This window comes from Sus scrofa, chromosome 3 (genome assembly GCF_054392235.1).
Source record: "Sus scrofa isolate SSC_HxYL_T2T_F1_AM1 chromosome 3, Sscrofa_HxYL_maternal_Yorkshire_Landrace_v2.0, whole genome shotgun sequence".
NCBI classification, from domain to species: domain Eukaryota; kingdom Metazoa; phylum Chordata; class Mammalia; order Artiodactyla; family Suidae; genus Sus; species Sus scrofa.
This window is the reverse complement of record NC_139385.1, coordinates 15,198,422-15,221,202: the sequence shown is the minus strand read 5'-3', so window position 1 is coordinate 15,221,202 and position 22,781 is coordinate 15,198,422. Positions and strand designations below refer to the sequence as shown.

The following is a 22,781-nucleotide window of genomic DNA, read 5'->3' as shown; positions in this document are numbered from 1 at the left end:
TGGTCTTTTCTCCCCAGAGAATTTTTTTTTCCCTCTTACCATTTACATGGGTTACTATAATGTATGCCTTGTTAACAGCTTCTGATTAATTTTACTCAGGACAAGATGAAACTTCTCAATTTCTAATCTCATTTATTTCCTCATCCTGGAAAGCCTTTTTTCCCCTCCACTGTATTGATTGTTTTGGTCGCAGGCAAGCTTGCCTTTCATCTGAGCAACAGCCCTGAAGTCAACCCTCTGGCTTTGTCCCCTGAACCACAGTAAGACTTTCTAGTCTTCCTATTCTTGTGACACATCTTTCCTTGCTGAAGATGAGATTAAAAAGGAACCAAAAATGTCAAAGAGTAGAAGGATCACAGATGGACCTAGTTCTTGGTGAAAGAAATCACAAAGATAAATGTTCTCATATTAAAATTCCCCCCCCCTTAACAAAGCACAGGATTCTGTCATTTCTTATAGCTTATTACAGGTTAATTTGTATAAATGTATGTGTGTATACTTTATTCAGTTATACATATGTATTTAGGTGTGTATATATCACATAAAGCTCTGATGGTTTTCAAGTAGTAGAGATGCTTTCTTAATACTGTATATTTCAAGGAGGGCCTTGAAGGATGTGGACTCTCACCTGAGCTCCTTTCTGAGAAAAGGTACCTATTTGCTAGGAAGCCGGTTAAGGTCGGGCATAGCCCAGGTGGTAACAGAAGCACCTAGAAGACTTGTTAAAACACAGGCTGCTGGATGCCACTCCAGAGATCCTGGGTCAGTAGATGCGGGATGAGCCCCGAGAACCTGCATTTGTCACAGGTGCCAGGCGAGGTGGATGCTGCTGGCCAGAGACCACACTTGGAGAACCACAGACTACTGTGTAGATGGCGGCTAACGTGGACCCTGAACCTAGGCCTTGGGCTTTACATGGCACCAACAGCATTCAATTCCTGCTTTGAAAATCAGCTAGAAAACAAGGCCTCTCTGGAAAGTCAGCTCAGCCCCAAGGATGGGAGGTAAGAGGCATGAACATTTCCAAACCTCCAGTGTGGGTGCTGAATGTGCCGGGATAAGAGGCAGGTGACTTCACACGATGGGGGATCCATGCCCCACCCACGCCAGGATTTCACAAAAACACATGGACAGCAGCCAGGTGCCAAGCAGCCCCAGAGAAGACAAGCCAGGGAGCAGGCTCTGGCCCCATCACTCCAGCCTGTTGCAAGGAATGGAGTGGAACTCACCGGCCCTCAGCTGACAGCACAGGGGCTGGGCTGCACTGTGGCGCTGAAATCAACAAGCCCCTCCCCTCCACAGGGATGGCGCAGCCACGCAGGACCATCGCCACCGTCACCACGGGGCCTGGCAGAGCCTCACACCAAGGCCTTTGCCAGGTCCAGGTCACTGCAAAGTGAGTGCCTGGAACATTCTTACTCCTACACTCCACTCCCACACCTTTTTTTTTTTTCTTTCTCTTTTCTTTATGGCCTCACCTGCTGCTTATGGAAATTCTCAGGCCAGGGGTCAAATCAGAGTCACAGCTGGGGCCTATGCCACAGCCATGGTGATGCCAGATCTCAGCTGCATCTGCAACCTATGCCTGCGACTTGTGGCAACGCTGGATCCTTAACCTACTGGGCCAGGGCAGGAATCGAACCAGCATCCTTACAGAGACTATGTCAGGTTCTCAACCTGCTGAGCCACAATGGAAACTCCCCACTCCCACATCTTCTTAGCCTATCTAAATTCAACTCATTCCCCCCCCCCCTTTTTTTTTGGCCATGCCTACAGATAGGGAGGGTGGGAGACCAACATCTTAGCAAGCCTTGGCAGGGGGTCCCGCTGCTACCACCTCCTCACTCCCCAGAACACAGCTGCTGTGGCCATCACATCTGAGGGGCCCTCGTATTCCCCTAAACCCTCCACCTGTGCCCACCAACGCCGCCTCCTATGGTTCCATCCATCACGCCTCTGCTGGTGGGGTCTTAGCCTCTGCTGGCTTCCTTTTCACAGCAAACAGACATTCAAGTCTCTCTTACTAAAAATATTAACTTATCAAAATAACTTGTGTTTTAATGGTGTTACAAATATTGGGTAGAAACAGACATAGGATAATTTTATAACTTTTGATAAAATTGATATAAAATTTAAAAATTTTTAAAAAGAGCAACCATCTCAATGCAAGGCTTCCTTCAGCTCCTTCCTTTCACAGCTCAAGTACCTGGGCTAGTTTCGCCTTGCCTTTAACCCTCGGACTTGTCTTCATGATGTCACCACTTCTACAGGTGTTAGGGTCCCTGTTGGCCTTCAGTCAGTCATTCATCTAACAGATACATACTGAGCCCTGGGTTAAGCCTGGTTTTCCAGGCCTGGGATGCAAAGGTGAGTGCTGTAAAGATCTGTGTCCTTTGAAGCTTGCAATGGAGCGAGAGGAAGGTAGAGAAATGCAAGACACCTAGGAGATAAGTCAGTCCCCCCCCTGTGTGCTAGAAGCAGATGAGGGCCAAGGAAAAGAGCAGCAGGAGGAAGGATGAGGAGGTGGGAGAGGAGCAGACTACTGAAGTTACAGGCCAAGTTCAACATGGTGGGTCCAAATCTTTTCCTTCCCTCCAAGTCCAAATGGAGAACAGACTTGTGGTTGCGGAGGGGGAAGGAGTGGGATGGACTGGGAGCTTGGGGTGAAAAGATGCAAACTATTGCCTTTGGAGTGGATAAGCAACGGGATCCTGCTGTGTAGCACTGGGAGCCATGTCTGGTCACTTATGATGGAGCATGATAATATGAGAAAAAAGAATGATTATACATGTATGTATGACTGAATCACCTTATTGTGCCATATAAAATTGACAGAACCCTTAGAAAAAATAAAAATCATTATAAATGTAGAAAAAATTTGTAACCTTAGCTGGGCTAATTTCCTTTGGCTAATTATCACAATTTTAGTGGATTAAAACAACACAAACTAAAAATAATATAAGATAGGGTATATATATATATATATATACACATATATATATATATACACATACATAAAATACTAGGTCACTTTGCTGTACAGCAGAAACTGGCACAATATTGTAAATCAACTATATTTTAATAAAAATGCCACAAATTAAAAAAAATGCAAATGGATGAATGCCGAGTATCTGATAACAGGCATGGGCTCTTTCATTGCTGGGCTTTCAAAGGAATCCCGGGCAAATGCCATTTAGGAAAGAACCTAGCCTGGAAGTGAAAGCACGAGAAGAGTCTGCCGCCTCCAAAAAGGAGTGGTTTTAGGACCCAGGGAAGGTCCCCGCCATCCCCTTTGCTCCTGCAGCCTGGATGTTCATGGATGGTCATGAGGACAGGAGGACGCCTTTCAATCCATGAAAGGGGCTCGAGGGTAGCTGAGGGGCCGGCTTAAGGGTCCTGAGCTGTTAGGGATAACGAGGGAAGTCGGACACAGAGAGTAAGCAGGCTTTGGCTGGGGTAGGGGTTCTGTACTGGGTACCTGCTTAGCAGAACAAAAGCGCGATTCCAGCAGAGGAAGGGGGAAGAGATTCAATAAACATAAACCTTACTGCTGTGACCTGAGTTGTTTTTTCCAACAGGCCCACTTCCCAGGGGCTCGGGGAGGCAAGAGTTCAGGACAAGGGGCAGCAGGGACACAGAGACCCCTGCCAGGCATCCCCCAGCCCCTCCTTGTGACTCGGAGGAAGACCTACCAGTTAAGTGGTTACCAGGCCCTTTTTAAAGGAGTCCTCCCCCAACACCCCTCACGGGGGCTCATTCATTCTGCCTCTACAATGAGGAGGTTGGAAGGCATCCAACATTTTTTTTTTTTTTTTTTTTTTTACAGTAGAATTCATTTCTCGAACACGATCTTGAGCAGAACCCAGTACATACAATATCCAGAAAGTGGAGCCAGTTTGGACACAGGAGGCCGGCAAGAGGCCCATTCTGTCTTCTTCCCTTTCCCCCTGCCCCTCCTCCTCCCTAGAAGCATTTCGGAGGAAAGGGCGAGGCCCACAGAACCCGGGCCTGCTCTCCTATGATGTACGTGAACAGTCAAAACTCTAGGATGGAAATTCTAATTTAAGGAGACGATTTAATTTTAAGAAAGATTTAAGGCGCGTGTGAAACTGAACGGGAGTGAGAACCAAATTCTCCAGCTCGCATTCGGATTAGGTCGCCCCGGCGTGGACAAGGTGTTCAAACATTCAAGGGTCGGGGTGGGGGTGGGGAGCTCAGGTTTCCCCTGAGGAGGGGTGACAGCCCTGTTGGAACATCTTTAGGGACAGAGGTGGGGTGTCACATTCATCAGCTCAAGAAGCTTTAAATTCACCTTAAAAACGACCAGGCAGTGGTGCGCGCAAACATAAACAGACCAAGAGGAAAGGTCGCCATGTCACAAACCTTGATTCCGAGTTCGATATTTTCTCCTCCATACACATCCATCCCAGGGTCCAGAAGACCAATTTCGCCAAAGAACTTCCTGTTGACCACAAACGAGCAGCCAATCATGGCTGGGGTCCTGCGGGAGAGAAAAGGAAGCCGCTGTCATGGGATACAGACACAAGGAAATACTACTGAGCCACGAGACAAGGAGGGACCTTGAGGGAGTAAGTCAGAGAAAGGCAAATACTGCAGATCTCATGTATCTGTGGAATCTACAAAAGCCAAACCTATAGAAACAGAGAGTAAGAAAACCATGACTCGCAAAGACACATGGGCTCCAATGTTCACTGTAGCACTATTTGCAATACCCAAGACATGGAAACAACCAAATGTCCTTCGACAGAGGAGTGGATCAAGAAGAGGTGGTACATCTACACAATGGAATATTACTCAGCCATTAAAAGGAACGAAATATCAGCATTTTTAGCAACATGGATGGACCTAGAAATTATCATGCTAAGTGAAGTCAGTCAGACAATGAGACACCAGTATCCAACGCTATCACTGACTTGTGGAATCTGAAAAAAGGACACAACGAACTTCTTTGCAGAACAGACACTGACTCACAGACTTTGAAAAACTTATGGTTTCCAAAGAAGACAGTTTGGGAGGTGGGGGAATGTGCTGGGGGTGTGGGATGGAAATCCTATAAAACTGGATTGTGATGATCATTGTACAACTATAAATGTAATAAATTCTCATGGCACTTCTGTGACAGTGGGATGACAGGATGAGCATCCCAGACAGTCTCAAAGAAGCTCAAAGGTGAGAACAAGACGCATCTGCTCCCTGCGCCAGGGAGAAGAGCTCGACAAGCCGGAAGTGGGAGAGGGGAAGCCTGGAGAGGGGAGGGTCAACAGGAAGGGGTCAACTCCATGTCCTGAGGGGAGGACACCGATCAGGGTGCTGGTTCTTCCAGAAGGGAGGAGACTCAGAGGAGACCCCAGGTGCCCAAAGGGGTCAATAATAAATGGCAAAGAAGGGGTGCCGAGTGGGAGAGATGACCAGATCTATGGGGTGGATGGTGGCCATAAAGTCTGGAAACAAAGACGACTATTTTATCATTTACGTATTTATTCGCTTGATGATTTCTTCTAGGGTGAGGAAAAGGCGCATGTTGACCTAATGAACATCAGAGATAAAACCCATCTGAGGCAATACGTCATGGATGCATGTGTGGGAACGGATGGAAATGCAGCCTTAATACGCTGTGTTCACTGTGATTGTGCATGAAGCATGGAACCACGCATCTCTAATGAGGGAAACACCTGATACCTTTTAACATATGACACGTGTTGTAGTATAACATCAACAAAGCCTCTATTATATCTTTTGCCTGCTTCCAGACTTTATAGGTATCCTTGCATAATAAATTCATACAGCAGGTATTTTCTCAGCACCTACCACCTCTAAGGCATTTTACGAATGCGGTAAGGGGTAGAGAAACACATGATAGTTTCTGCATTCAAGCGACTAAGAGTTATTATTATCACTATTATTATGGCAGCCGTTTATCGAGTAATTACTATGTCTCCCGCAAAAGTGCAAAGCACGTTTTGTGCACTGTCTCATTTAAAAACCTCCGCAGTCCCATGAAGGAGGTAGGACCATCTCCATTTAGCAGCTGAGGCCCACGGAAAGCTAGCGGCTTGGCTTGAATCACAGAACAGAGGTCAGGACCCATTCAACTTCAAAGCCTTTCACTCCAGCCGTTCCCGCTTCACAGAACTCTCCAGAAATGGCTTTGTGGAGGAGCTGGCAAAGCCCCAGACTACCGCAGGCTAGAAAGGCTGTGAAGATGCTTTCCTGGGCAGGAGAGACATCTCATACAGGAGGCCCCATGAAACTGCACGGGGGCTGCCAGGAAGCTATTAGGTGGGAATCTCTTGAGCTGAACTTTAGACCGTAATATTAGATCCTCATCTGCTCCTTCCGACCTTGAACTTGCCTTTGCCATTAATGTCCAGATTTCTAACTCCACGGGCTAGCTCTTGGAACCTATGTGGTGCAGCAGCAATGGGGCTCACTGGAAAAAGAAGAGTTCAGGGTCGAATGGACCTAGTTTGAAAGCAGGTGCTGCCACTCATTACAAACTGTATCTGTGTTAGGTTAATGGAACCTCTGGATCCCAGTTAAGTCTCTGCAGAATGTCGCTGTGAAAAAGATATGCCATGTGCCCAGTGCAGACAGCAGGACTCAATAAATAATGTTCCTTTGCTCGCCATCAGGTTTTTCTAGAAATCTCATGCCCATCATGCCTATGGACACCGGGGCAGCGGTACCAGCTCTACCAGGACAGCCACCCAATTATTTCCTGCAGCACTTGGCCCCTCTGAGAGAAACAGCTGACCCCTAGCCTGGAAAAGCACTATGCCAGCCCAACCCCTGCCTCAGTCAACCAAACCAGGAATGGGCAGAGATCCCAGATTCCAAAAGGGGTCAGTCAAATGTTGTTTTTCTTGAAACTTGGAATCCAGACAGGGCTGGAAGCTGGAACTAGATTGGTCTCTTCCATCTGCAGGGCTCAGGCTGCCATGTGGGGGCAGCTCTGGTGGTCTCTGTGCGTGCGGATGGGCCAGCTGAGGAAGGCAAATGCACAGTGGAGGTGTGAGACCACGAGGTGGGGGCTGCCCGCTGTCTTGGGCTGCTGTCTGCTGACAGGCTTGGCTCCACTCTCTGCCCCTGGGTCACGGGAGAGCCCCCTGTGTCTTTGTGATCTGTCCTTCTTGACTCAAACCCTCCGGGTTCAAGAGAGTACTCTTTGCAACCAAATGGTGTCAGTGACACATCCTGCCCCCTGCCCCCATTTATGATCTGGAGGAGAGCGGGTATCTTATCACATAGCTGGAAGAGGCAAACTGCAGGGAAGATTCACCCTGGGAGAGTTAAAAGCCAGGGTCACTCGAGTGATGGAGAAATGCCAGTGACATGAGTGCTTTGAGATGAGAGGTGTGGTCCCAGAATGGGACCAGTCTGCAGAGAAGGAGGGCAGGGAGGCTGGTGTCACCTCACAGAGCAAGTGCTGAGCACGTCAAGAAATTCTGAGACTTTAGAACAATCTCTCCAATCCCTAAGGTCAAGGTCTGAAAATGCCCAACATGAACACGCATGTGTGATTAAGATCTTGCTCCTAGATGCTCTATTTTCTAACCCCTCAGGGCAATCAAGGAAGTCAGAATCACAGGACACAGCCCATGGGTGAAAAGAATGTTTCTCTGGGATTGGCTCAGGATCCACCTACACCAGCATCACTGGGCTGGCTCCTCATACAATGCAGATTCCTGGGTGTCACCTGGACCCTGGAACCAGACTTACAGAGATGAGACTTGGAAATCAGTGTTTGTACCAGCAGAACCACCCTGCGGAGCCATCTCCCTCTTGGACTGACAGGTCGCTAAGAGCAGAGAAGCTATCCGTCTAATCTCCCCTTATATTCCCAGGACAGAGTGCCTTGAAGACACAGAGCTGGCTGTGGTTGAATGAATGAATGAATGTAACTGATCTGGGTGACCACTCCTGGTGGGGAAGGGCTCTCTGATGCCTCAGGGACAAACTGGCTGACCTGAACCAGAAGCCAAGGACAGTACGGGGGTGCGTGGTAGCGAGGGGAGAGAGGAAAGAGGAAAGGAGAGGGAGAGACAGAGGAGGAAGGGGAAGATGAAGGGAAGGAGGAAGAGGAGAGGGAAAGAAGGATTCAAAGCAAGACCTTTCACTGTCAAGGACACACCTCATCAAGGCTGCATCTTCCTTCCAGACAATGCTCGGATTGCCCTTTGGGAAACATTTTTCCCGGTCAAGCAGTCTGATATTTTCACATAACTGGCCTTATCTAGATGAAATGTTTTGGCTGCAGTGGGGAGCAGAGACGGAGTCCCGGTCTGAGTCACCCTGGGTCCCAGGCCTGCTGCTCACAGTTCTGTTCAGCATCTTCAACTGGGTCCCATATCAGAAGCCCTAGGATTCCCCACGACACAGCAGAGAGGTCCCCTGGTACCACCTCATTAAAACTCCATCAGAGCAGCTGCCCAGGCTGGCACAAGGCCCCGCAGAGCCAAGCTGGCCTCTATCTGAGTCCTGGCAGGCTGTCAGAGCCCAAAGACGAAGGGTAGGAGGCTGGTCCTCATGCGACGAAGATGTGGAATGAGTGTGTGACCATCACTGCTGTTGGTGGCATGTGGAAAGGTCCTCTAAAGGCCATGGTCAAAAACCTGCCACATGGAGTTCCCATGGTGGCTCGGCAGTAACGAATCCGACTAGTACCTATGAAGGTACAGGTTCGATCCCTGGCCTCATTCATGGGTTAAGGATCCGGCGTTGCTGTGAGCTATGGTGTAGGTCGCAGATGTGGCTCGGACCCCGAACTGCTGTGGCTGTGGTGTAGGTCAGCAGCTGTAGCTCTGATTCCAACCCTAGTCTGGGAACCTCCATATGCTGCAGGTGGGCCCTAAAAAGCACACATGCACACACGCGCACGCACACACACACACACACACACACACACACACACACACACACACACCCCTGCCGCAGTGTCAAAAGGGTGCCTGGGTGCCAATCCCTGTCTCGGTGCTCTAGGGAGGCCACATGTGACAGGGACGATGCAGAGGAGAGGCTGGAAGCAGCCTGGTAGACCAGCCCCCTGGGAAATGGCCTCCCTGCTAACCCCTAGTCCTGCAAAGAGCAGAGCTGCAAGGCTGCCCGGCCTTGCTGAGGGCAAGGCAAGGCTCAAGCAGGTGGCTGAGGTACCCCTGGTCCCCGTGGAGATTAAACAATTCAAAGGCATAGCCTCACCCACTGCCGGGCCAGCCAGTGTTGCTGGTGAGCTCAGTGGGGTGACGGCTCTCAATTCTGGACGGATGGACAGCAGTCCTCTCTGCTCGGGAGAAGCAGATCCCAACAGAAAGCCCCTGCCCGGCCCTATCTGGGACCCTCAGCCCTGGTGGGGTCCCATTTCCCTTCTGTCAGCAGCACGGAGCCACAGTCTATGGCCCTTCAGAGCTGATGAGATTCTGGAACGTGAGCCAACAGGCTCCTCCTTCAAACTCCACTGCGATTAGCACCGTCATCGCAAACATTTCAATTCGAAATCATTCAAAAACGATAATCATATTAAGGGATCTGCCAACGTCTAATAGCTCCATTACAGAGGAGAAGAACGGAAATTAAAAATAATCGCTCTTATTGTTGCAGTGACGCGGAATATGTGCAACACACATGGACCCAGCTGAGAGAGAGAGAGAGAGAGAGAGAGGGGAGAGATGGGAAAGGGAGAGACAGCCCAGGACAGAGTGGCAGGCCCAGGACTCCCCAGCCGGATATGCAGAGCTTTGTCACTGTCATTGCTTCCTCTCCTCAGAGGCGACAAAGGACCCTCCGTGTTCTAGACGAATCCACCCCCAGTACCCTGCCCTGGCTCCCTGCTGTCTCCTGAATTAAGCACCAGTTCTTCCTTAGCATCCCTACCCCCAAACACCTGTCCTGCATCTTGCCCCAGAGAGTCCATGGCCTGGCCACCCTGGGCAACTCACTGCTCCGGAAATGTCCCAGTTTACGCCTACATGTCCTTCTCCAGAAACACGTGCCACAAGGCCACCTCCATCCATCCAAATCCTACTCTCCCTTCAGAGAGAGTAGGATTTATCCTTTTTTTTTTTTTTTTTTTTTTTTTTTTTTGGTGGTGGTGGGGGGAAATTATGTTACAAAAAACCAATACATATCTCTTCTGGAAAAAATATAGCTTGACAGAAGTAAGAAAACAAAAAATACTCTTCTATGTCCTAGGACCATAAGCACTCAATGCTCTTGCCCAACCCCTATCTTTCCGGCTCACCTCCTCCTGTTCACCGAATTCACCCATCCTTCCCCCACTACAAGGACCTCCAGTCCACTGGCTCTGCCGCCTCAATGGGGGACCCTACCCCCCATGTGTTCTCCCTGCTCTCCAAGCTCCAAGCCATGCTTGGCTGTTGTAAGAGCCCTGGCTTTCCCCCTCTCACTTTGCTTTGTTGGCCAAACTCTGCTGCTGATAAGCACAAATTTGGGGGCTGATTTCTCTTTATATTCAGGGCTGAGAGTGTCCTGTGGGCCCCGAGTGCTGCCCTATAATCTGCTCCAGGCCCAAGGTATGTTTCCCTCTCACTATCCTAGACAACTCTGCCCCAGCATCTCCATCTCCTTCCTCTGCTAACCTCCAACACCTCCTCCTCCCTCTCGGTCTTGCTTCCTACATCCCTAAGGAAGCAGCAAACAAAAGAGAATGTCCCCACCCCTGCACATCCACTCACTCAGTGGCATCTGTCACCTGCCGCCTTCCTTTTGCTATAATTCACCTGTCCATGCTCTTAGCTGAGGCCAGCCCTCCACCCGTCCTCTCTTGCTACTCAAGGACCTCGCTCCTGCAATCCCCCCTCTGCTAAATACACCTGCGTTAAATATCTTTTCTTATTTTCTATATTCTTGAGGACTTGGCACCTGGGGCTTTGTTGACTGGGGAGAGACTGCCCCTTGCAAGGCTGGCTAATTCTTAAGGACAGCAACCCCCACCAGGCATGTCTTTCCTATGCAAACTAACCAGCTGGAGCCCACACTCCCTCCCACCTCCTCTATCTGGTCTTTATACTCCAGGAGGCAACTTCTCTCTGTCCTGATCTTCCTGGGGCCAGGAACCAGACAACAGGTGACAGCCCCCTATACCGCCAAACATTCCAACAGCCAATCCTAAACCTGATGAGTTGCTTATGTTGCCTTGCCCATTTCTTCCAAAAGAAAACACAGGAAAGACTGGGGTCCATGCTTTCCCCTCACTCCTGCTTCCTAACTGCCCCAGGTGCTTCCCCCTATGGCCCTGCACGGCAGGCCTCCTCCTCTTGGGAACTGAGGAACGAACTATCCTTTTTAATGACAATGATCTCCTGATCTGCTGTCCTCACCACATCTAGATTTAAAAGTCCTGGGGGCATTTCAGAGCAACACTGCACATTACCTGTCTCCCTCCGGGGCTGGATCATTCTTAGCAGTTCGCATCACTGACAATTTCCCCTCTTGACCCACTTTCCTTACAGCTGCCTCATCGCATTTTCTGTGCCCCTTACAGCAAAGCCCCTTGAAAGAGCTGCTTACACCTGGTGCCTCCAATTCCTCTCTCCCGTCCTCCCCTGAGCCACTCAACTGGGCTCTCACCCTCATCTCTTCACTGCAAGTGCATCTGCAAAGGTCAAAGATGACACATCTGAAGTCCTAGAGCCGAATCTCAGTCTTCACCATGCGTGCCCTCCTCGCTGCATCTGATGCAGTGGTTCGGCCCCTTTCCTTGGCAGCAGACTCTCCACTGAGGGACCAGGCACCACACATGCCTGGCTGTCTTCAGGGACACCCCTTTCAATCTCCCTTGGTGACCCTTCCTTTTCTCTCTGATGTTTGTGGTGGAAGGACTCTAAGACAGAGCCCTCGAGTCTCTCTCTCTCTTTTTTCCCTCCATCTACACTCACTCCTTGCTGATCGGGTTTGCTTCCTTGGCTTTCAATAGCATTGCAATTCCAATAGCTTCCCAATTTACACTTCACTCTGGTTTTTTTTTTTTTTTTCCCATCTTAGGGCCCCACCTGCAGCATACGGAAGTAGTTCCCAGGCTAGGGGTTGAATCAGAGCTATAGCTGCTGGCCTGCACCACAGCCACAGCAACTCAGGATCTGAGCTGCATCTGCAACCTACGCCACAGCTCACAGCAACGCCGAATCCTTGACCCACTGAGCAAGGCCAGGGATTGAACCCGAATCCTCGTGGATCCTAGTCGGGTTCGTTCACCACTGAGTCATGACAGGAACTCCCTACGCTCCACTCTGAATCCTTCCTCTGAACACCAGACTGGTACATCCATTCCCTGCTCAAGGTCTCATTATGTCTAAGAGACCCATCTCACCTTCTCTCCTGACCCAGATCATGTCAACTCCATTCTTCCAAAGGCTGCAATAAAACACCTTGGTGCTGGCCTTGGTGATGGTCAGGAGTGCTGGTGGCTCTACCTTCAGACTACATCTGGGATCTGATGCTACCAGGTAATCTGAGCCACCATCATCACAACCAATTTTCGCCCACACACCATATTTTCAATCTGGGAGAAATGGTACAAGCACCAGGAGGGATGGGGACACATGGCACAAGGCACAGGGAAAAGAACAGGAATCTAAACGTCCTACGAGGCGGTCACCCAACCACCTGGGACTCAGTCTCTTCATCAGTAAAGTGGGCATGAGACTCTGCCGAGAGGACCTGGCAGGACCACGGTGAGAATCTGATGCGATGATGAAAAGAGACATTCTCCATGTGTGACAACGTACTCAACACATGCGAAGCATTGTCAAGGACTTTACAGAGGGAGGGAGGACGGAGGGGGAGGCAGAAGCAGGTGAGGGAGAATCCTGGCCAATGGAGTCGATCCAAGAAATACAGTGGGTCTGGAATGAGATGGGCAGAGAAGGCGGCCAGAGTTTTAGAAGGAAAGGGAAATAAGAAAGCCTGGTGCACTGGGGTCTAAAGGTATGAAGTCAGAGATGGCGGGTGTGTGTGAAAACACTCCGGGGAGAGGGTGGGGCAGTCACGGTGGCCCCAAGAGAACTGCCTGTCCAGCCTGCAACGGCAGGGCGAGGGATGCCTGCTCTGCAGATGACCCAACCCATCCCGAGGTCACCTCCTCTCAGCCCTGGGGTTAGGGTCTGTGCCTCTGCCTGTGGAGTCCAGGAGAACGCGTGTGACAGCCCACCTCTGGGCTGCTCCTGGCACCTGTTTGACCTGACGCCTCAGCATCATGGCAGGATGGGGTCTGAGGAGGGGTCAAGTGTGCCCGCTTGTTTCTGCACTTGTTCATCTGGTCAACAAGGATGATGAGGCAATGGAGGATGCCTTTGTTAGACTAAGTGCCGGGCACTTGAGAAGATAAAAACACACTAGGATACGGTCTCAGTGGGGCAGCAAAATGAACACTAATTTTTGTTGTTTCTTGGTAAAAATGGCTTCGGGTAGAAGCTGTGGAATTATATCTATGTATCTATGTCTATATAGATATCAACATCTGCATCCAGATGGGTGAGTGAGGCTGTTGGAGTGGGAAGAAGAGACTCCAAGGGTGAAGGGTCAAGAAGGAGCTAGAGGAGTTCCCTTCGTGGTGCAGCGGAAACGAATCTGACTAGGAGCCACGAGGTTGCGGGTTCGATCCCTGGCCTTGCTCAGTGGATTAAGGGTCTGGTGTTGCCGTGAGCTGTGGTGTAGGTCGCAGACGCAACTCAGATCCTGTGTTGCTGTGGCTCTGGCGTAGGCCGGCGGCTACAGCTCTGATTAGACCCCTAGCCTAGGAACCTCCATATGCCGTGAGTGCAGCCCTAGAAAAAGACAAAAGGACAAAAAAAAATAAAAATGAATAAATAAATAAAGAAAAGAAAAGAAAAGAAAAAAGCAAAGAAAGAGCTAGAAAACGGAGACTCTGGCCTGTGGCCTAGATGATGAACTGACTTCAGAACAAAGCCCCCATCAGGAAGGGTCTTCCACCTCTTTTCAGAGACTGCTCCTACCAGGGCTGTGCCTGTCACAGCCTGGCTGGTGTCTTGGTCATCACGAAGGGTTACAGGGGCTGGGGTGTCTGTCCCTTGCTTTGCCCTGCCCACTTCTTACCTCCTGGAGCTCTTAGAGATCCTGGCCACCTGGGGCTAGCTGGGCTGAACCTGAACCTGAATCTGAACCGCCCGGCTGATAGTTCAGGAGCCGGGGGTCCTGGGTTTGCCCTGTTTTCTCTTTTCGTGATTCCAGGGGGCCTGTCTCATTGGGATTCACTGCCTTTCTTTGACTTCAAACTCAAACCCCTGACATTTTTCCCTGGTCCTAGCTCTGTCTCAGCTAGTATCCATCTTCTAATGCCAAAGCCCCATCTGTAGGAAGAACAGAGACAGCTCAACACTGGAGTTGTCTCTGCATAAGTTTCTGCAAATCCCGTTCTCAGGCCACAACCAACAATGGGTATCTTGTGGGTAATCAACACCTTCCTTGGCAATAAGCAGCTTGGTTAATCAAAACACACTTATTTTGGGAATTCCCATAGTGACTCAGTGGGTTAAGAACCTGACATGAGTGTCCGTGAGGATGTGGGTTTGATCCCTGGCCTCGCTTAGTGGGTTAAGGATCTGGTGTTGCTGCAAGCTGTGGCGTACGTCACAGATGTGGCTCAGATCCGGTGTGGCTGTGGCTGTGGTGCAGGCTGGCAGCAACAGCTCCAATTTGACCCCTAGCCCAGGAACTTCCATAGGCTGTGAGTGCAGCCGCCAAAAAAAATAAAAATAAAAAAGCCCTTATTTCAGTGCATTTTATTATAACATCACCCACTGTGAGTTCTTCGACATCATCTCCTAGTAACCACGAGTTCCTGCCGGGGATGCTGCCTGGTGTGTTAAAGTGATCAAAAGACAGTGAGGGGGGACGGAAGAGGAGACCCTGGCCGTGACTCAGGGAGCACGTGTGCCCAATGCTGCAGCAGGACAGCTCACAACTATTTCTCATCCTCAAAGCAGCTCTAATTAGTAGTTATTCACAGCCCCATTTCCCAGCTGAGGAAACTGAGGCCAGAGGTTAAGTGAACTGGCCAAGGGCTGGCTCATGCACGAATGGACAGAGCTAGGAGCAACCTGGTGTCCGTCCGAGGTGTCCCCAAAGTCTCCCGGACGTGATCACTGAAAACCAGCAGCAGCTAAGAGCTCTCGCAGTGGGTGAAATGAGTGGTCCCGCTTTGAAGATTTCTGGGGACTTGCAGCTGCTGAACACTAAAAATACAATTGGGGGGAAGGAGTTGGCTGGCTCGCTAGAATTCTGGCGCAGTACAGTAATTTAATGCTCAGAGTTCCATTTGCCTCTGCTATACAGATAAATACCAAAAGGGTAAGTACTGATGCCTTTAAAAAAAAAAAAATCAAATGCTGTATCCAGCACATACATATTTCACCAGAAAATGGGACCCAAAGGCTGGTGCTTTGCCTGCTAAATGGAGGTAACACTTTCTCTTTTGTGGCTGAAAAGAGAATTCACGCTGAAACAACAACTTCCTCCAGATTGGGAAGTGAACTGTCTGGGTATTAAGAGCCTTTCCTTGTGGAGGATAAAGGCAACGCTCATCTCCCTGCAGTGTGATTTTTCACAGATGCAGAAAATGCCAGTGGGGATTGAAGTTGCCGGTCCCGACGCCTTTCCCTGGCTCACTGATTTGCTTGGGTCTGATTTATTAAAACAAAGACCCTCTCAAACCTCTGCAGTAAGCTGTTTCCTGTACGTACTTTTCTCAGCAGAACACTCTTGCTCTTTGCTAATCATATGTTTGTTAGATTTTGAGGAAATGATTTGCCAAGAATTCTTTGAAGGCGGTTTTTGTAAAGGCATCAGGTCTCTGAAGAAGTGGTAACACATTAAGCTGTTATCAGCCTAAGCTGTTATTTATATTTATAATGTATAACTATATATAACACATAGATAGATAGATAGATAGATAGATAAATAGATAGATAGACAGACAGGTAGATGCACATATGTTATCGTGTGAGATGAAGCACAGATCGGGTGAATATCTGGGGAAACGAAAACAGAAGAAAGGTTCAGAAAGACGTTCAACAAACTACACCACCTGTTTTTGTCCAGCCAGAGAGCTAAGGATGTTTTTTACAGACAAACACCTATGATCCATTTGAAGATGGGCACACTGGCTTTGAATCTCGGCGAGGCAAACAGCTGCCCCTCCCCCAGCAAAAATTCAATTTTCCTCATCAACACCCCTGGACAATTAAACTCGTTACTATTGTAGTTTAGATTTCCCCAGTTAAATATTTATGGAAGTTGGTTTTTGCTCTTGTTCACAAGTACCTACATAACAGCTTCGGTTTAGCTTCTCTTGGATCGTAAAGCCTACAAATATTTACTGTCTGGCCCTTGACAAGAAAATTCTGTTGGACTCTGTTCTGGAACACGAGCCTTGGGGGGGGGGGGTGTGCAGATGCCAGGAGGGCAACTGGTACCTACCTGGTGACTGGCAGGAAGGTGACTTTGAGAAAACTAGATAAGGGACTCGGGGAGAGAAAGACGTGGAAGACGGATGAGACTCCTTTTCATCTGCTGAAGGGGGAACACAGTCTGGATCCAGCTCCCAGGGCTGATGCAGGAACAAACTTGATAAATGCTTTGGGTGGTACACTTGAAAATGGCAGCAGGCGAGCGACGCATGGCTTGTTCTATAAAGACAACGAAGGGGAGCCGAATATGCCTCTCTGGCCCAGGATTATCCTGAGTGGGTTATTTTTAAGAAATAGCAGACTTTGGAGAAGCTCTGCAAACCCAGAAGTTACCCTTTGGAAAGAGAAACTTCCACGTAGAAAGGACCTGGGGCGGGGGGGGGGGTCTCCCGCTCTGTACCTGGAAGAGAAGGAAGACCCTACATTTCGAGAGACATTCACCAATGGAGAAGCTTAGTCTCGTCGGCTTCAATCTACCTTCCCCTTGTTTCCTGTGCTTTTCTTGGTCACTTCCCAATAACAAGCCTCCCCCTTCCCCAATATTTTCTTTTATCTTTACCTGAAGGTGGTATTTAAGGTGATGGCTGGGGCCATTTCTGGGAGATGCTCAGTTGTCCTGGGTATCTCCCACATACACGGGAGGCAAACAGATTATTGAGCATTTTTTGGTTTCTCTCCCATTAATCTTTTTTATTGCAGGGGTGGAACGAGGGGGGAGGGTGGTCTCTGTCAAGAAGCTATAAGCTTAGAGGGAAAATCATTTTTCTTCCTGTACAAAAGGAAGAGTATTGAGGTGTGTGCATAGTGGAGAATTTTTCTGAGACGGTTTTGGAACATCCTATATAAATGCAGGCACTATGGGATGAAATAAAAAGCAAAAGAGAACAAGAGGACAGAGGAAATGAGCAGGATAAGATGACACCACGGATGAGCTTAGTGCACACACATGTTCCCTTCACAAAGGCGGACCGGAGCTCCCACTGTGGCACAACAGGATCGGCGGCATCTCTGGAGCCCTGGGACGCAGGTTCACTTCCCGGCCCGGCACAGTGGGTCAGGAATCCAGGGGCAGGCTGCAACTGCGGCTCAGATCTATTAGTCACTAGCTTGGGAACTCCATATGCCGGGGGTGGCCCAAAAAGGAAAAAAAATAAATAAATAAAAGCGAACCATGAGTTCAGCTCTGTGTTGCGGCAAATAGAATCACTGGCGTGACCTGTGGTGCCTAAAAGACTTTTTTTAAAACCGAAGTACAGCTACTTGGCCACAAAGCCCCAAGAGAAATTTCTCTACTGAGTGACTTGATGAACAATTTCCTCACAACACCACTTTGGTAATACAACAAGCTCTGCAAATCTGCTTCTTAAAACACCCCACAGCAGTGGTTGGCAGCATTTATTTAAAGTATCAGTTGAGAGCAATTGTTTCCAGGGCCAAAAGTAGGTCAAAGTAACAACTGTCTTTTCTGATGACCTTGCTTATTTAAGGGTTAAATGAGTAGTAAAATAGTTACCAAAAGTAGTCTAATAAAATAACAACTGTGTGTGTGTGTGTGTGTGTGTGTGTGTGTGTGTGTGTGTGTGTGTGTGTGTGTGTGTGTGTGTCTTAGCTATGCTCATGTGGTTCCCAAGCTGGGGACTGAACCTGCACCACAGCCGTGACCTGAGCCACAACAGTGACAGCTCTGGATCCTTAACCACTAGGCTTCCAAGAAACTCCAATAATAACATATTTTGAATTATATGAGTAAGGTTTTCTATTCTGGATCTGCCATTTTACCCAGAGGCAGTTGTAGTTTTGGGATGGGACTGAGATGAAAAGAAGCAGAGAGATGTTAATTTTTGGTGGTGACTATAAAACTGACTCTTAAAGCTAAATTCTGAAACAGTCTCAAAGCCAGGATTTGGAGAGCATGCGCTATACCCCGGAGAATGTGCTTTTTAAATTCGGAACGTCCCTTGAAAATGGCCATTAGGCAAAGCCAGAGGATGGAGGATGTGACAGGGCCATGGGCCTCGATGCTGGCTCAGCTTAGGGTCACCTGAGGAGCTTTAAAAAATGACCTGTGCCCAGGCTCCCTTCCAGCCACTCTGATTCAATTGTCTGACATCCATATTTGAGTCAAAAGTGCAAGGAGGGTTGAGAACCACGACAGATGGGAAGTTCCCAATCTTCAAAGCTGGCTAATTTTTCCTGGATTGGGGTCGAAGGCTGAAGAGAGAGTGGAAAGAAGAACAGGTTTGTGGGAAAGCCTCTTCTGGTCTACTGGTCAGGCTGGAAGTCAGGGTGGGGAGAGAAACCCTGCAAATAGACTTGAGGCTGGAAAGGCAGCAGAGACGATGCATTGCTTGCCGCCTAGCACCGTGAGGGTGGGCGTGGGGTGGGAGAAGGTCTTGCAGGGTGCCTGGAGTGGGGCCCAAGTGATGGAGTTTAGGCAGAGAGATCTACTGAGTATTCCCAGCCGGTAGCCTGCTCCTGGCACGGCAGGACATCCTGATGTTCCAGCATCCTCCAGGGAAGGGCTGGCAAAGGCTGAGCAGGCTGGATCTCAAGAGGAGTCAGGAGACAGAAGGGCATGACAGGTGGATATTGTGCCCCGAGTTCAGAACCAGGAGCGAGGACATCAGCAGTGAATACAGAGGGGGAAGACTCTGAAGATGATGCATCAGATAAGTCAGCAGGGACCAGGGAGGCTCCAGAAGGCAGCCTGCAGCCCAGCACCTCTACCATGGCCAGCTCTCTGTGCTCCTGAGTGCTATTTAAGAGGAGGTGGGAGAAGGAACCCTTTTGAGGAGGAAGACTGGCCCTTACAAAGAACAGCCTGTTAAATCCTGATTTCACTGAGCAATTGACTTCAAAGAGATGGAGATTTAAATTTGAAGAAATTCAGTTACCTTGAAGTGACAAGATTAGTTTTCTTCTCCATCATCAGTGAAAATGGGGGCTAGAGACCAGCTTGAATTCAAATATGAAAAAAATAAGTCAATAATTTTTACATCTGACTTGCAACTGCAATTTAAAACCTACCGCAGAGTGCTTAGAAGAAGTATTTAGAGTACTTAGGGAAAGAAATGGACTCTAAGACACCAAAAGAAAACTAAGAGGGAAAAAGAACAAAGGAATCTGTCAGAAAAACAGCTTTTCTGGAAAGTAATTTGGCAACATGTCACATGAGTCTCAAAAATGGACTTGTGTTGGACCTAGAAATTCCATTCCGAAGAATAACAATAATGTCTGCCTCTGAGACTATCAGCTTATGCGATCTGGACAACTCTCTAGCTGAAAACAATGAAAGAAATTGGATTCGAAATGCTTAATATTAGAAAAACCATTAAAGATTAACAAACGAAAATTAATTTGATGAGTTGAGATCTTGCTGAGATTGGAACAAAGAGTGAGAAGCCCAGCCCTGGGTTAGCTTCTGCTTGGAGGTGTGTACCAGTCTGGAAAGGGGGCTGAGAGGTTGAGTTCCCTTCTGAAGTCCCATTTCTGGACCAGAGTTTAGGTTCAGGACCAAAGTGAATAACAAAGGAATAACCTCAAAAGACCAGGGAGTTAAAAGTTAGACTTCAGTGCTCCCCCTGGTGGACAATCTGATAAGCCACCCTCGGTTCCGGTCTACAACCCTGAAAGGCTGTCTCTGAGAGGAACATTTTCCTGGAAATCAACCTGCCCTCCCATAGGCCGCCAGTCCATCTCCTCTCATCTGGGTGGTCCAGAGAACCTTAAATCTTGAAATTCATCTAAAGGGATCATGACTGCTAGCACTCCTATGCTGCTGCAGAAAGAATCAAAAATTCTCACTGAGGGCAGCTAATGTCAGCCTAGGTTTCTGAGTAATTCAAAACATAAGTTTTTGGAGTTCCCTTCATGGCTCAGTGGTTAAGGAACATGACTAGGATACAAGAGGATGTGGGTTCGATCCATGGCCTTGCTCAGTGGGTTAAGGGTTCCGGTGTTGCTGTGAGCTCTGGTGTAGGTCTCAGACACAGCTTGGATCCTGTGTTGCTGTGGCTATGGCATAGGTTGGCAGCTATGGCTCTGATTCAACCCCTAGCCTGGGAAGGAGCTTTCTTATGCTGTGGGTGTGGCCCTAAAAAGCGAAAAAAAAAAAGTTTTAAAATATAACTTCTTACACATAATCAAAGACAATCAGAAGCATCAGGAGTCAAGATGTATGTCAAAGGTCAGATCATGGAACTAACAGACAAGGGAAATGCTGGCACAGGACCTATGGATATTGCTACTTTTAGACCCTGCAAAATATCTATATTTATTTTTTTTACTATGTTTGAGGAGATAAAAAGCAAGCTTTAAAATTTCAGCAGAGAACTAGAAGCTCTAATGAGTTGATAGAGCAGAGTTTGGAGAAGGAAACAAATCTAGAATGAAAAAGTTGAATAACTAAAAATAAGAACTCACTACATAAACATAGTAAGACACCACTGAAGAGAGTATTACTGAAGTAGAAGATAAGTCAGAAGAAGGTTTACAGAATGAAGCACAGAGATAAAAAGATGAAAATACATAAAAGAGAATAAGTGATACAGAGAATACATCGATGAGGTCTGACACAGGTTTTTGAAATCCTAAAGGAGAAGAAACAGGGCAGAGGCAATATGTGAACTGGAACTGAGGGAAGACATCAACCCCAGATTTAAGAGGCCCAACAAATCTCAAGGAGAATAAATAAAATGAAACCCACACCTAGAAATACCATAATGAAAAAAAAAAGACAAAAGTTTATATGCAGTCAGAGGTGGAGAGAAAAAGAAATAATCAAAGATTCTTAAAAGTTTTTATATAAGAATTTTAGTCTAAACATTACCATGGAGAAAAACTAGAAACCTTCTGAATTCCCATCAATAGGGATATAGTTAAACATCTTTAGGCATATTCCCATGATAAAATGTACGGAGCTGTTAAAATATCATTTTCTTTCTTTCTTTTTTTTTTTTTTTTTTTGTCTTTTTGCCATTTCTTGGGCCGCTCCCATGGCATATGGAGGTTCCCAGACTAGGGATCGAATCGGAGCTGTAGCCACTTGCCTGTGCCAGAGCCACAGCAACGCGGGATCCGAGCCACGTCTGCAACCTACACCACAGCTCACGGCAACGCCGGATCCTTAACCCACTGAGCAAGGGCAGGGACCAAACCCTCAACCTCATGGTTCCTAGTCGGATTCGTTAACCACTGCGCCACGACGGGAACTCCCTAAAATATCATTTTCAAAAGTAATGATACAGGAAATGTTTGTATGATAATGCTAATAGAAAACAGTTAAAATACTGTGGCACCTACGTCGGCTCCTTTTATCTAAATGTATATAGTATAATGGAAGAGATTATGCTAAACAGCTGCCCATCATCACTTCCAGGTTGTGAGGTTGTGCATTTATATATACACATTTTCTGCATGTTTGTAAGATATTTAAAGCATTTCCCCCCACGTTTATACCATGAATCTCTTGACCTATTTATTTATATATTTATTTACTCCTTTTACGGCCACACCTGTGGCAAATGGAAATTTCTGGGCTAGGGGTCGAATCAGAGCTGCATCTGAGGCTTACGTCAACAGTCATGGCAACATCAGATCCGAGCCGCATCAGTGACCTATGCTGCAGCTTGTGGCAACACCAGATCCTTAACCCACTGAGTGAGGTCAGGGATCGAAGCCGGCACCCTCAGAGAGACAACATCAGGTCCTTAACCTGCCGAGCCACAATGGGAACTCCCTATTGACGTTCCTAATCAGAAACGGTTTCATTTTAACATACAACACTATCACTGAGGTTTCTCAATCTCAATTTGGGGCAGGACCCATTTGAGCTAGCACTTATTTTGCGCATTTGAATCATTCTATTAAGTGTAAGTGCACTGAAAGGCAGGCAGGAGATGGCTTGATGTTCAAACATGGTGTTACTTGAGCGGGGCTGGCATGTAGCTGAGAAAGTCACAAGTTTTTTACCTGACACCCCCGGGGACAGTTTACCAAGATTTCCCTCTAAACCTTTCCTTTTGCTCTCCGAGGAGACCCATGTGTGTTCTAGGAGACAAGCTGTAATCCGCCCACCCCCAGTTCTTCCAGGAGTTTGTCACGTCCCCATTCTCTCCTGGGCCTGGCATATACCAAGCGAGGATAACAAGAAGGGCTTTTCTTTCTTTCTTTTTCTTTTCTTTCTTTTTTTTTTTAGAGCCGAACCCACAGCATATAGAGTTTCCCAGGCTAGGGGTCCAATCAGAGCTACAGCCTACACCACAGCCACAGCAACACAGGATCCAAGCCACATCTGTGACCTACACCATAGCTCACAGCAAT

At 48.0% G+C, this 22,781-nt stretch overlaps 1 protein-coding gene across 5 annotated transcripts in view; it reads right to left on the bottom strand.

Moving 5' to 3' along the window:
* The window catches only part of GALNT17 (polypeptide N-acetylgalactosaminyltransferase 17), a 423,891-nt gene that overhangs the window by 93,874 nt on the left and 307,236 nt on the right, over positions 1–22,781 (bottom strand). For all 5 annotated transcript variants that reach the window (XM_085016911.1, XM_085016914.1, XM_085016912.1 and 2 more), the window contains one exon: positions 4,384–4,501. In XM_085016911.1, coding sequence (XP_084873037.1) covers positions 4,384–4,501 — 118 coding nt within the window. The remainder of the gene's footprint in view (positions 1–4,383; positions 4,502–22,781) is intronic.